The sequence below is a fragment of the Perca fluviatilis genome, chromosome 12 (assembly GCF_010015445.1).
Source record: "Perca fluviatilis chromosome 12, GENO_Pfluv_1.0, whole genome shotgun sequence".
NCBI lineage: Eukaryota > Metazoa > Chordata > Actinopteri > Perciformes > Percidae > Perca > Perca fluviatilis.
In genome coordinates, this window is record NC_053123.1 from 5,050,087 (window position 1) to 5,064,969 (window position 14,883).

The 14,883-nt window shown below is 42.0% G+C and overlaps 1 protein-coding gene across 1 annotated transcript; it reads right to left on the bottom strand.

Annotated features, from left to right (window-relative positions):
• Window positions 1-411: 411 nt before the first annotated feature.
• Window positions 412-4,537, bottom strand: mstnb (myostatin b). Its single transcript, XM_039819158.1, has 3 exons — window positions 3,897-4,537; window positions 3,122-3,492; window positions 412-2,211 (listed from the first exon to the last, which is right to left on the bottom strand). Exons 1-3 carry the CDS (start codon window positions 4,276-4,278, stop codon window positions 1,831-1,833), a joined length of 1,134 nt encoding a protein of 377 aa, XP_039675092.1. The 5' UTR covers window positions 4,279-4,537; the 3' UTR covers window positions 412-1,830.
• Window positions 4,538-14,883: the final 10,346 nt, after the last annotated feature.

Here is a 14,883-nt window from a genome sequence, read left to right on the forward strand (position 1 = left end):
TAAAGCTGCTAAAGTGTGAATGGTGCTGCGATGTTCAGGTTGTTGTCATACTGAAACATCAGGTTTGGATATCATATGAGTCAGCAGAATAACACTAAGTCATTTCTGAAGCCACTTGGCATGTCCAGTCTTATTCGCCTGATAAACTGCAGTAGTTTATCAGAATAACTGGAGTGTTTTATGTCTGCAAGTGATGATTTCATATTGTGTACGATTCCGAAATTGTATGCAAGAAGACGATGCACATTCCTCCACATATTCCAGGAATTTACATGAATCTGAATTGCAACTAATACAACAGTTAAAGCTCAGATTTATAGAAAATGAGCATACTTGCTTCTTGTAAAGTGCCGTTGGTCGGACATAATGTCTGAATGTAGCGTAGGAACAAAATACTCAAAGAAACGGAACTCAACAAACAAGCTAGAAACTTTATTTGTTAAAACAAGTATATAGAGTTGCTGTATTACATCTTTCATCTTGCTAGATTGTGGTTTTTATACATTTCCCAACAGTGGTTTAGAAAGGCAACTCCTAATGGAAACAATGGCATATGTATACAATACAAATCAGCAAACATATCAAAATCAGTTTTTACAACTTTTGTAGCAACCAATTCTTTCTATTGGTGTGCCATAGTGCAAACGGTGTTGTTTGTAAGACAGAGTTTAAGCATGATCTCAACATTCATACATCTCGACAATCCATTTTCTCTGTCTTTAACACATTTTTCATTTGTAGGCTGCATTCATTGTGCCTTCAGTTCAAGTCCTTCTGTCCAGTAATGTGAATTTACAATCAGAATAATTCAAGTGTATCGGGCAGGTCAGGCTGTTTTGTTGGATAGTGAAGATTATGACCGAGCAAGAACGCTCCTCAGTCGGCTGCGTGTATGTATGGTAGAGTACATGAAGACGTGTCAAAACCTCAAGTGCTACTTCAACCTGGTGGAACATTTTTATGTCAATAGGATCTCGACACGATCAACCACCATGCCACCACCTGCCTTTAGGGGTTTATTCCCGAATTCTCACAAAATTAGAACTCAAAGTTTGATCCAACAAAGGAAAGATAAATAACCTGCTTAATTTTCCAAATTAGTAATGTTGCAATGTTTGGCTGGGTCTTTATAAATGCCAGTAGTAATGTGGGAGTGACTAAGGGTTTGCCGTGCGGTCAGTTTTATTTTTTTATTGACTCCTACAAACCGGTGTGTACTAAAACATGTTCTACCAGTGTGAAATATCACTCCAAAGTGTCTCCAGCTGGGTTTTTCCAAGCCCTTTCAAAAAGTCCATGAGGATTCCTGGTTTCACTCTGAAAACATAACTCGAAAAATGATTATCACAGACACATAGCTTAGCAAAAAGTGTAATAGCTTGTATGTTGGCTACGAGTGGAGTGGAGTAGATGGCGTACGAGTATAATCTGTTGGCATGTGTGTGTATAAATGGACGGCACAGAACACAGAGACAGGAAAAAAAAACAAGTTTTTGGTTAACTTTGATCATTTCTGTCTACATTCACTCCGAGGTCCAGCAGGTGTGTGAGTGTGCGTATGTATGTTTCTGCATCCATCTGACTTCAAGCCTCTATGGCTAAGATTTCACTGGAGGAAAGAAAAGTAAGAGCTATGCCGGTTGTGAAAAGCGCTGCCCTGTGGGAAGGTCGGGCTGTTTGTGGCTTCTACTCTGGTTCTACTGCACCGTGTTCTGCAGGAAAGCATTGGAACTTGTGGATTGGTTGTGTCAAAAAGTCTGAAGCTGGAGGCCGGACCGAGCCACGGCCCCTCCGTGCTCCCCTCCCTCTCGCCAGGGTCTCCGTCCCAACTCAAGAGCATCCACAACGGTCCACCACCATGGAAGGGATCTTGCCATAGATGATCTGCTCCTTTCGGTTAAAATAGAGCATGTTGATGGGCGACATCTTGGTGGGGGTGCAGCAGGGGCCTGCGGTCCCTCTGGGGTTAGCCTTGTTCACCAGGTGGGTGTGCGGATACTTCTGTAAGTGCATGTACTCACACTCCCCGGAGCAATAGTTGGCCTTGTAGCGCTTTGGGGCAATAATCCAGTCCCAGCCAAAGTCTTCAAAGTCCACTGTGAGCGGATAACGGCAGCAGCGGGACTCTGGAGAGTTCTCGTCACAGTCCAGGCCTGAGTCTCTCCTGGCACGCTTGGGGCCCTCTGAGATCTTAACCTCCATGAATGGTTGCTGCAACGACAGAGTGTGTGTGTCAACATTTTTGGATATAACTGGTTGCAAAAGGAGGCGGATGACAGCATTCATTTTACATCTTTTAATCTGGTGCCCTCGACCTTTGGCAGCTGGTTTTCAAACATGGCACGTTAATATTATGAAACTTTGAGTTTTAAAGAAATTAAATCATCTGATGCTTGGTTAACCACAGCCGTCTAGGTTTTCTAATTGCCTCAGAGCCCAGGTATGATAAGTGTTTGCCATTGATAGCAGCATTGTGTGTGTGTGTGTGTGTGTGTGTGTGTGTGTGTGTGTGTGTGTGTGTGTGTGTGTGTAGGCAATTACTCTGATGTTCACAGTCACACAGAATACTTTAAGGAATGTGGGGCAGGTGAACTTTTATGTAATCAAGCAATAAGATTTGAGGTTATTGTGGACCGGGCATTTGTCCAAATGCAGGTGTGCGCCTGCATGGAGTCTGTGTTGATTAACAGCTTTCAAAAGTCTTAAATCTTGATTCCCTCTTCCAGCAGTGAAATGCATGAATGTTTAACCACCTGCTGACTCTGCAAAGCCTCTCCTCTCTGCACCAAAACCTCAGGACGCCTTAAGTTAAAACCTCAGGACAGTACAATAGAGAACCAAAAAAATGCTTTTTTGAACCAAATTAAAAACTGGCCTTTTAGAAGAAGAAAAAAAAAGCAAAATACACCTACCCATAAACAAGAAGAACAAAAAGCATACAGGATTGTGCGTTTATTGTAATCTATTGTAATAAGAATGATACTGATGAGGACAGGAGGACAGGAGTCCAGCTATAATGACACTGTCCATTCCTGTACTGATGACGAGATCAACTGCTAAGTATCACTTATAGTAAACACTTGATCATGAGGTTTGAATGTAAAATAAAGGTTCAGCTCACCAGTCCGTCCTCTCCAGGCTCTACAGACGTCACGGCCAAGTCGTTTCCCCTAGAATCGAAGGCGTTGATCTCGATGCCCCAGTTGGTCTCCGGCTGCCGCAGCCACACGGCCAACACTTGCTTGACGTCTATACTTTGCCAAGAGCTGACCCCGGCATTCACGTCGATCTTCAGAGAGCGGATGCGTATGTGCCTGTTCCCGTCTGTGACCGGCATCAGGCGGGAGATTTGCAGGAACACAGTGGTCGCCTCGTCCGCCGGCCGCAGATACACCCAGAGCTGAGCCCGGACTATGCGACTGGCTTGGAACTTTTGAGTAAAAGAGAAAAAGCAGCACTTCGGTTCTCCATCCACTTGGACGATGGACTCGGCTGCAGAGAGACACACACACACAGAGAAAAGCTTTAAAGACCGCGTGCAAAAACGTTCAGACAGAAATAAACTGGTGTACATAAACATCCCTGACTCTACATGTGAACTAAAGTTTAGAAAACCCTACAATCTGTGCGCAATCACGCGCGCTGTATGCCAAAATGCACCTACCCATAAGCAGTATTAAACCTTGGTAATATTGGTGTACCACATTCCATGTATCAAACCCTGGTAAAGCTACGTGTTGTCAAAATAAAGACTACTGAAAGCGTGTCCAGTGCGCTCTGGCCCGTGCGTAAAACCCTACATAGGGTATAGATATAGATAGTATATAGATATCACTGTGAAGTCTGAGCGGGTCCTTTTTGCATCGTGCAAAAAACAAAGCCAAATAAAAACTTACGTTCAGTGGCCATCATCATGATTGTCTCCGTGATGGCATGCTCATCGTCCTCCTCCATAACCAGCTCCTTGTTGTCATCTCCCAGCACGTCGTACTGGTCGAGGAGCTGCTGCAGCGGCGGCGCTTTGGGCAGCAGCTGCTTCACCACATCTCGGCTGATATTAGGAGCTTCTTTCATTCGCAGTTTGCTCAAAATCTGAGATTTGATCGCGTTTAATCGCATGGTTTTAATCTGCTGGCGGACCTCGCAGGTAGAGGAGCACTGCTCCGTGTCCTCGGGGCTGCTGGCGGAGGGCTGCTGGTGCGTCTCTTGGTCACTCCAAACTACTGGACCCAAAGCAATCAGCAAGCTGAGATACAGCACAGTCTGAGACAAAGGCATTGTCTCTAAGGTGTGCGGTTTCGTTTAAAAAAGATCCCTCGGTGTGTGCTGGACCTAACGCGCGGCGGCACTGGCTTTGGATTAATGTCCCACACTGATAGGCATCATACTTTATTAGCGCACACCTTTTTATACTCCAACTTTAGCCTCTTTTGTGTCGTCAAAAACTATGATTGGCTGGACAGGCAACAATGAATTTTAACCGACTGACATGAAAAGTTTTTTTCGTTGTCAAACCATAAAGGGATGGAGACTGTGAGCATGTGCTGAACGTGTCCACAGATGGAGAAATGCACTTTTCTTAAAGCGATTACGCAATGCGCTCCGGGGCGCAGACCGGACTGTCTGTTACGTTGTGATGAACCTGATGAAGTTATATCACCACCAATTAACAAAATATCTGCTGCATATTATGAAAGAATGCCAGATAGAAAGATCCGTGTGTAGTTTGTGCTATGGAATAGGCTTGTTTTAAAAAAAAACAACAATACACTCTAAAATGTTTTTGTCAAAATGTGCGTTTTAAACTGCGAATTGTCTTTAATGGCAGGGACACGGGTGTCTGCCTGGTTGTTGAATACTGTTCATTTTTAAGAAAAAATAAGTTACAATATTAGTCAAAGTCCTTGAGGTGACGTCTGTTTAGATCAGGTTTCCCTTTGAGAAGCTGAACATACAGTACATCGTTCTCCGTGCAGGGATTAAAAACAATAATCAGCAAAGATAAGAGACAACCCTGGATTTGTTTAAATGCTTGTTGGTGAAACCTGGTTGTAGCACATGAGAAGATAGTGCCATCGTGTGGCAAGTTGGCATCGTTCACTTCAGAAATGCCATCATCGTCATCATCTGCAGCACATGTCCCCACATGGCGACCTGAATCATTCGGAGGGTAGCAGGTCAAATGATAAAAAAATAGAAAAAAAAGAAAAATAGCTTGGAAAATGAAACGCATTGAGGTAAAGACACTTTCCTATGGGGCGCCAAATGTAAAAGTTCAGATACAATTTTATAGCTATAATATTTTTATTATTAAGCTCACTTTCTTCACATGCAGATCATTTTTCTCACATTTCAGACAGAAATTAGTGTAAACATGTCATATACAATTGTCAACAATAGGTTTATAAAAGTAAAATAAAAGTTAAATGTTAAATCTAATAATTAAATCTAAATGTTAAATCTAAATGTTAAATCTAAATGTTAAATCTAAATATTAAATGTTAAAGTGCCCATATTATGCTCATTTTCAGTTTCATAATTGTATTTAGAGGTTATACCAGAATAGGTTTACATGGTTTAATTTTCAAAAAACACCATATTTTTGTTATACTGCACATTGCTGCAGCTCCTCTTTTCACCCTGTGTGTTGAGCTCTCTGTTTTAGCTACAGAGTGAGACCTCTCACTTCTGTTCCATCTTTGTTGGGAGTCGCACGTGCTCAGTAAGCACTGCTAGCTTGTCAGTTGCAGAGTATGAGGGCGTGCTACGCTAGCAGCTAGGCGAGCATTATAACGTGTGTTCCAAAGTGACCACGTCTGTCTCTGAAGTAAAGGCTGGACTACAGTAGAGCTGTTTGGAGCAGTTGGTGAACAGTGGTTTCTGTTGGAGATGGTAAGTCCCTTTGGGGAGGACTTTGGGCTTTTTCACTTTGTAAAAAAGATATATGACACAATAAAAGAAAGGGAAAAGCCAAAAAGCTTAATATGAGCACTTTAAATCTAAATCTAAATGTTTAGAAAATATGCAAAGCCTATTGTATTCTTTGTTTCCCCTGCTGATGCCATGGCTGATCCACAGTCACTGGTGTGGGCGGGGACACTGCAAGGGCGTGGTCTATTTGTATATTTCTAAACATTTAGCTCTACATTTAACATTTAGATTCAACATTTAGATTTAACATTTAACTTTTTATTTTACTTTTATAAACAGATTGTTGACAATTGCATATAACATGTTGTTTTACACGAATTTCTGTCTTAATTGTGAAAAAAAAGAAGCTAAATGTGAGGAAAGTGAGCTAAATAACCAATAACTATAAAATTTGGATCTGAATGTTCACATTTGTCGCCCCATACTTTCCAGTGAGCTTGGAAGAGTAACATTAGTGACCCTGAACCTAACCAGTGGGATTGTTTTACAGAGCATGTGCATTTTTTTATAGTGTACTCCAGGTGCATTCAGAGTCAACTCCCCTCTCTCAAGTGTGACATTCATGTATGACAGCATGAAAACGATGGTGATGGTTGACTAAATATGAAATCTGAAAGTTGCTTAACGACTTATGATTACTCTAATCAAATCTGAATTTATAAAGTCCACGAAATGCATCTTATAAATCATGGCATTAATAGAATGGTCTTAAGGAATAAGAGCATGCGTTATAAATGAACAAAGGCAACATAGATATTTAGGCTATCTAGCTAGATAAAAGGCTCATAAATTGGAATAGCTCACACTTACATACAATAGCCTTCGTATATTAGCTTAATGCACCATGACACATTGCTGAATCATTTTTAAAATTACTTATACATTTTCATCATAATATAATTATTTAAAAAAAATTGTATAGGCCTACTCATATTACTTGCATTGAAAACAAGTCCTAGCAGAAAAAAATAAAGATTAGAAATGATAAAAATGAAAATCTCAGAGTGAGTCAAAATTGCTTTAGGTTGTACTAAGTCCAAGCTTGGGCTTAACTTCTAATTATGAGATACTAATTCAAAACTAATTTTGGCTTGCAAGCTTCTGATTCACAAAGTCCCACATGAGATACTGTGAAAAGCCCCTTTATCTAGTTCTGATTGGTTGTTTAATTGACATATATTGTCATTTTCCTGAGACAGCACAGCTGTAACTTTCTGTAACCACGCTCATTTTCAAAATTCATACATGCTATTTCTATGGTCTTATACAGTCCAACGTTATTAGGAAACATGAACAACTCTCTCCCAAATCCAAAAACTAGATTGCTAATACTCAAATTTGTGATATCATCAGGTAGCCCATAAAGTGCTGCTCCACAGACAATGACTTGGGAAAGATGTTATAGATGGCACGGAGAGCACCCAGGGGAACGTTCTCAGTATATGGGAACATGTTCTGTTTCAGAACTGAGAACACTACAACAGAATAAAGCTCATCTGGTTATATAAAAAAAAGAAAACAAAATCAGTCTCCCATTAACTGTCTATGGAGCATCTCCAAACTTTATACTTGACGACATCACAAGTTTGAGACTTACTTCTCTGGTTTCTGGCTTTGAGAGAGAGAGAGAGTAGCTCATGTCCACAAATATTGGTTGACCTTTCCTAAACCATTGAAATAACATATTGGAATTCTTCATATAGGTGGTGTTGCCCTTTAAATAGCCTACCATATTCTTGCAAAAGTGTTAAATAGTTACACCCCACACACATATTGAATATGCTGTGCATAGTAGTAATGGTTGATACTTTTTTGTCATTGTGTTAGGCAATTCTTTCTCACTTTGGCTGATAAGTTACTTCAGTGATAATAACATATTTCTTCTGTGGCACGTGTAGGCTATAAGTGTTTGTGACTTAATTAAATTGACATTTATGGAATGGAAATGATGTATGAAAGGGGAAAAGTGCACTTCTTACTCCACTTCATTTATTTTACAACCAGAGTTACTAGCTTCTTTGACAATTAGGATTTTATATGCAAAACGTGATGAGCTTGTAAAGTAATGCACTGGTATAGAATTAACTACCAACAGTATATAAAGCAGAGGTAGTTAACTAATGCATAACTCATGATCAATGAATGCAGGATGGGTTATAATTCCTGCTGGTCGCCGTTAACAAATGATCAAGTCACTGTGACTTTATTTGATTAGTTCATACTTAACAGATCATCAATTAGGGGATGTTCAATTACTTCATGTCCTATGGTCCTGTGATAAGGTCCAGAAATTTTGGACGGGAATACTGTACATGATAACTTCTGTGGGATTGCAGGGAGCCAGCTTTCCATTCAGCCCAAGATGATTTGTCCTTGGAGATGGGTCAATCCTAAATGGGATGGATTAGCACATAGGAAGCTGGGTCCAGACTAGTTGTAATGATAGCCAGACTGATTCTTTTAAGAGGATGGAAGAATGAAGGGGTGCCGTCAATCCAGGAGGGGGGTTGTGAGATGGCTAGGGTGGTGGCGTTTGAAGAAATGTCATATTAACGGTTTACCAGGTTGGATGTCTACACTAGAAAATGGGGAACGTACCTGAACTTTCTGGAGGACTCCTAAGAAGCTTTGTGCTGGGAAGAAACATGTATAATGGGCTAATAGTGATTTAATTTATACATATGTTTATTTGGTTTATGGTTTATTGTCTATTTTGTTACTATTTTGTTGAATGGTCTCTTTTCTTGATTTTTTTCTGGGTGGGTGGTGATGACAGAAGGGGATGAGTGTTCATGTTGCAAGTGTATGTTTTCTACGTAAAAAATAAAATAAAAATTGTTCATCCAAAAAAATATTAATGGACGTTAATTCACAGTTACTTCATACATTTATTGATATGCAACCAAAGTAACAGTACCTATTCTCAAATCAAACTCCTCAGCAGACGCAAACATTTAAATGTTGCTGCACCAAACCAAGATCATCTAGCATTTGCCAACTGACAAATTCGAGGCTCCAAATTTGAGGTTTCAGTCTGGTTGATTTAGAATTTCTATTTAAGGTCAAGGTCAAGGTCAAGGTCGTTTTATTTCATACCCGTAGGTAAATTCATTATGCAGTAAAAAGAATTTGAAAAAATTTAAGTGAAAAGAATGACATTTCGCTGGGAGTGTAGCAGCGTGGAGCATAGAAATAGAGTGAATCTCAACCTATGCCTATGGTCTGGAGTCTTGCTGTTGATACATGAGCTTTAAGTTTCAGAACTGTGTGCATAGTTCCGTTTTTTTGTGTATGTAATGGAGAAAACCTGCAATACAGGATTGTTGTTTTAAGGTGTATTGCTTGATACCCAGCTGGTAAACACTGCAAATATATAACTATTGCAATACTTTATCAGTTACCTCCTTCAGCGATAGATAGTGACTTAACCCTTGTGTTGCCCTTCGGGTCCCAGTGACCCGAAGGACAACACAAGGATTATGTACTTCCGTTTACTTTGTTGAGAATTGCTCTCTAAACAAGGGTTAATACAGCACCTTAGTTCTTGTTTGTACAGCATTTTGGTCAGCTTAAACTGTGTTTAAATGTGTTCTAGAAATAAACTTTACTTACTTACTTTACTTTGTTGAGAATTGCTCTCTAAACCCTGTTTTTTGTAAAGGGAAGTACATAATCCTTGTGTGGTCCTTCGGGTCACTGGGACCCGAAGGACCACACAAGGGTTAAGAGACATTTATTTAAAAGAAAAGCTTCGAGTTTACAGCTTTAAGTGAAGAATCTGAATGATTTCCCCAACACTGATGAAAACACACTGTGAAGATCAGTGGTCATTTTCCCCATGCAGTATTTCTCAGTGTCGCCGCCAGATGGCGGTGTTGGCCCAGCCCGCGGCGGTGCACACTCCGCTGCAGAGCCGCGGTGAGTGCGCAAGGGCCGGACTCGCTCTCCTCCGGAGCCCCGCTGCAGTGCAGCTCGGTAGTTGCCGTGGAATGTCTGATTTCTGCTGTGCTGAGGGAGCTCCACTCCGGTGGTAACCGGCGTGAAGGCAACAGGGTTAACCCGCCGTCTGGTGCACCAGGTTGGGATTCCCCCTTCTCAGAGATTATTTTGATGTGGTGCCAAGCGCTTCATCCCACAGAAACCAAACCAGCCAGCAGCAGAAACTTGGGAGATCGTTTTGTTTCTTTACACGTTTCACGGAATTGATAACGTGTCAAGTTGAAACCGCTCGGATGCTGTTTGGAGAGCTGAAGAGAAGGCAGGAGAGCCGGCGCCACAGCAGATGATGTCCGGATTATTATTCACTTGGACGACCTTGGGTTAGGCTATATCTTCTGTCACCGGATTCTTTTTTTGGTTGGGATGGAGAAAAACCTGACGCATTTGCCACACTCTGTTAAAAGTAAGTACAGCTCTACAGGATCACAGCGCATTCTGGTGACATGTTCATTTTGACATCTCATGTTTGCAGAGGTTTAAAATCAAGTCTGCACTGGCTGTGTGGTTCAGATAAATCCATCATCAGGCTTAATCCAAATCCCATGCGTCTGTCTGACAGCTAGAGGATGCTCTGACACTTTGGTGGTGCACATTAACATTAGTCTACTTTTTTTTAATTTATTTTTTTTAACGTTTTTTTAATTAACGTTTACCAAAATTTAAGATCATTAACATAATATCAGAAAGGATTTTGTGACACACTTCAGAGTCCTGTGTTGAGACGTGCACCTCCAAATGTTGTTTTACTCCCAGGGAGACTCCCTGCTCTGCTGAAATCACCCACGGCGTGTGTTGTGTAGACTACAGCGTGCAGCTTTCTGAATGAAGCCTATGTTTGCTGTGCACCCAGGCCTGTGTAGTCCTAGAACGGGAGCTGTCACTGTGAATCAGGCTGCGAGGCTCGGCTAGTGGAACAGATGGGAGACACAGGCTTACAACAAAACGGCATCAGGCGCACTCAAGCCAGAGACAGCAGTCTGCGGCATGCAATACAAAATAGGCCGAGTGATTGAGTCATAAAACACTGAGGTAGAGGAGGCGGGAGGTGAAGGAGTAACACATTTGATGTGCAGAAGAGCAGTGCGTGTTTAGAAATGACCCTGCAGAGGTGAGCCGCCAGAGGCCTTGACCCCCAGCCAGCCGCTGGATCCCCAGGGGCGCAGAGTTTACCACAGACACCGTGAAAAACGTTCAATCTCTAGGTCTTTTAGGGCTGCAACTAACGATTATTTTGAACGTCGATTAATCGGTTGATTATTTACTTGATTAATCGATTAGTTGTTTGGTCTATAAAATGGTGAAAAATGTGGATCAGTGTTTCCCAAAAGCCCAAGATGACGTCCTCAGGTGTCTTGTTTTGTCCACAGCTCAAAGATATTCAGTTTACTGTCACAGAGGAGAGAAGACACTAGAACATATTCACATTTAGGATGCTGCAATCTACACACTAAAAACTCCTGGGTCAAAAATAACCCATAATGAATGAATGAATGAATGAATGTATGTATGTATGTATGTATGTATGTATGTATGTATGTATGTATGTATGTATGTATATATACAGTACAGGCTAAAAGTTTGGACACACCTTCTCATTCAATGCATTTCCTTTATTTTCATGACTTTTTACATTGTAGATTCTCACTGAAGGCATCAAAACTATGAATGAACACATATGGAATTATGTACTTAACAAAAAAGTGTGAAATAACTGAAAACATGTCTTATATTTTAGATTCTTCAAAGTAGCCACCCTTTGCTTTTTTTGATAACTCTGCAAACCCTTGGTGTTCTCTCAATGAGCTTCATGAGGTAGTCACCTGAAATGGTTTTACCTTCACAGGTGTGCTTTGTCAGGGTTAATTAGTGGAATTTTGTCCCTTATTAATAAAAAAGCAAAGGGTGGTTACTTTGAAGAATCTAAAATATAAGACATGTTTTCAGTTATTTTCACACTTTAAGTACAACATAATTAAGTACATAATTCCATATGTGTTCATTCATAGTTTTGATGCCTTCAGTGAGAATCTACAATGTAAATAGTCATGAAAATAAATAAAAAAACCATTGAATGAGAAGGTGTGTCCAAACTTTTGGCCTGTACTGTGTATATATATATATATATATATATATATATATATATATAGCGAGTGAGAGAGCGAGAGAGAGAGCGAGAGCAACCCTATAACCCAGAACTTGGGTTACTCTTTGAAAAATAACCCAGCAACCCAAACAACCCAGGAATTGGGTCACAATATTAGCCCTATATCCCAGAAAATGGTTACTCTCTGAAAAAATAACCCATAATTTTAACCCAACACAAATAACCCAGGAGTCTTTAGTGTGTGTACGGAAGAGAATTAGGGCCAAATTTGTTTGTTTTTTAATTTGAGAACTCAAATACATTTTTGGGAATCAGACTTTTTACACAAATACAATAATTGATTATCAAAATAGTTGGTGATACATTCATTTAATAGTTGACAACTAATTGATTAATCTACTCTCGTTCCACTCTCTTTCTCTCTGCAGTTGAGAAAGGGATTGCTAGCCAGCAAGAGAGCAGCACTGACTGTTTCAACGGCAGCAGACCCACACGAGGGACGGGCCTCCTATCCGGTCGCCCCCCCAGCGCCCTCTAAATCGCCACCCTCTACTGCGCAATACTGATCGTCACACACGCTGCCACTCCGACATGGATGAGAGTGGGAGTGGATGACAGGAGCACCAAGGCGACCACAGCAGACAGAAGTGAAGGGGAAGCACAGAGTTGCCTCTGGGATGGACCGAGCCCTCACTTCCAGAATCAAAATGAAAACATTGATGCGTGGGTTCGAAATCTAACCAAAGACTCTTTGCACCTTAACTGCTGCCGCAGGTCTCCCACCCGAAAGTCAATCAATGCTACATCCTCCAGAGTATGGGGTGCGTCAAATCCAAGAGGAGTGACTCTGCAGCCCAAAATGCGAACTTCACAGAGAAGGTGGACGGAAAAGCGAGGGGGGAGAAAGCCTACCTGGTTCACTCAGAGATGGACTCGTCGGAGAGCTCCCCCTCGGTCAACCCAGCGCTGCAGGAGTTCGCCCAGAGGCTGTCTGAGGAGATCGTGGCCCGGGCCGTGCAGCAGTGGGTGGAGGTAGACCGCCGCTACGGCGACATCCCTTACATTGAATGTGACGTGCCGTGACGTGGGACGGGATGTCCCGATGGGAAGGCCCGGGCCGAGCCAAGACTGCCTTTGACCTCGATACTGGAGGTTCTACATGTGATTAAACGAGGCCGATAGTCTCAAACACCTTCATTCAGAAATGAGTCCTTCAAGCATTTCTCTGCTGTGAGCAGGAATATGAACGAGCTGCCAGTAATTCAGTTTTGACCTACTTTTGGATTGAACCTAAAAACCCTCCTACAAAGCGAGCAAAGCACTCTGATCCACGTGTCCTGTGATTATCTGTCTCCGAGCCGGAGCCTGGAGTGTCTTCACTTGGTTATCATCTTACTCAGACCTTATTTGTCCCCTCTCCCAGGATGTGTTGGCTCTCTGGGGCTGGACTCATAACGCAAAGCAAGAAATCCTATCAGATATTGCCTGGAATTTTAATGTTCTTCCTTGCCAGTGAAAGTCTATCCCGGCCATTGATGCTGTCCCAGGGCCAAGATTCCCTCCTCTTGCGGAGGAAGTTATTAATAGATCCCTTCATTTGGTGAAGACTCTCCCTTTAAAAAAAAAATATATATATATAAACCCACTGGTGTCATCAGGTCAGAAACACACCCAGCTGTCTGGGTCCTTCTGGTCTCACAAAAAGCTCTGCGGGCTGAAGATCTCCCTTAATGGCCTCCCTGGAGATCCTGTGGCTCGCCTTCTCCCACTGCCATTAGGCAGCCTCGACCGCAGCCCTCCATCTAGCAGGCATGGTCGCAAAATGAGTCCAGGAAACGATGGGTTTCCTGCACTCCAGGATATTCTGCATACACAGTTTGGGAACTTTGACATCAGGACCCAGATCAGTGGGGACCTGCTGGCCTCTCAGCCATAAAGAAACCAGGGAAAGGATTGACAGACTTTTTCAAAAAAGGATTTGGCTCGTCAACAGAACTGGAGTTAAAAAACATAACAAAAAACACATGGTTTTAGAGGAAATGTTGTAGGCCTAGTTTCTTTTTTTTTTTGTCAACATTGTGTTATTGTACAAAGCCCAACGGAGAAATACTGCCATCTGCCCTGAAGAGGACAACAGCACAAATATGCAAACCTCTATAAAAGTCTATATAGGACTTGTCAAAGAGCCCCTATTATGCTTTTTTTTGGGTCTTTTAGTGTGCTATATAGGTTTTTGTTTATGTAATAACTGTATAGAGTACACAAAAAAACATTTCACTCCAAATGGAGCTTTCTCTCCCAAAGATGGCACTTTTTCTCAACTGCCTGAAAACGCCTCACCCACATTCCTGTTTGAAATTCCTCAATTAGTGATGCCCAGTTTTTCATATGTGCCGCCCATAGGTGCTGTCTGAGCTAGTCTATATCCTTGACGTTCCACTTCCAGGATTGCTCCGGTGCCGCTGTGAATTCCGCCTGATCACACTCTTTTCGGCCGGATGTCCGTCCCCTTCCTCTGTCTCTGTGTTGGCGTTCTAACCTCCGGTGGATTTCTGACGACTATGGTTAACTGCTCCTCAGATCTCTGCAGGGTAAATCCAGACAGCTAGCTAGACTATCTGTCCAATCTGAGTTTTCTGTTGCACGACTAAAACTACTTTTGAACGGACACACGTTCCACCAAAACAAGGTCCTTCCCGAGGCTATTTTGCTCTGTGGACTAGCCAGACCCGGGGGCGTCGGACTGGGGGGAAAAGGGGGACTGAGTACCCAGGGCCCTCATGTGAGGAGAGCCCAAAAAGAATGCTAGAATGAATAGCTGTGGATAATGAGGGGCCCATAGAAAATGC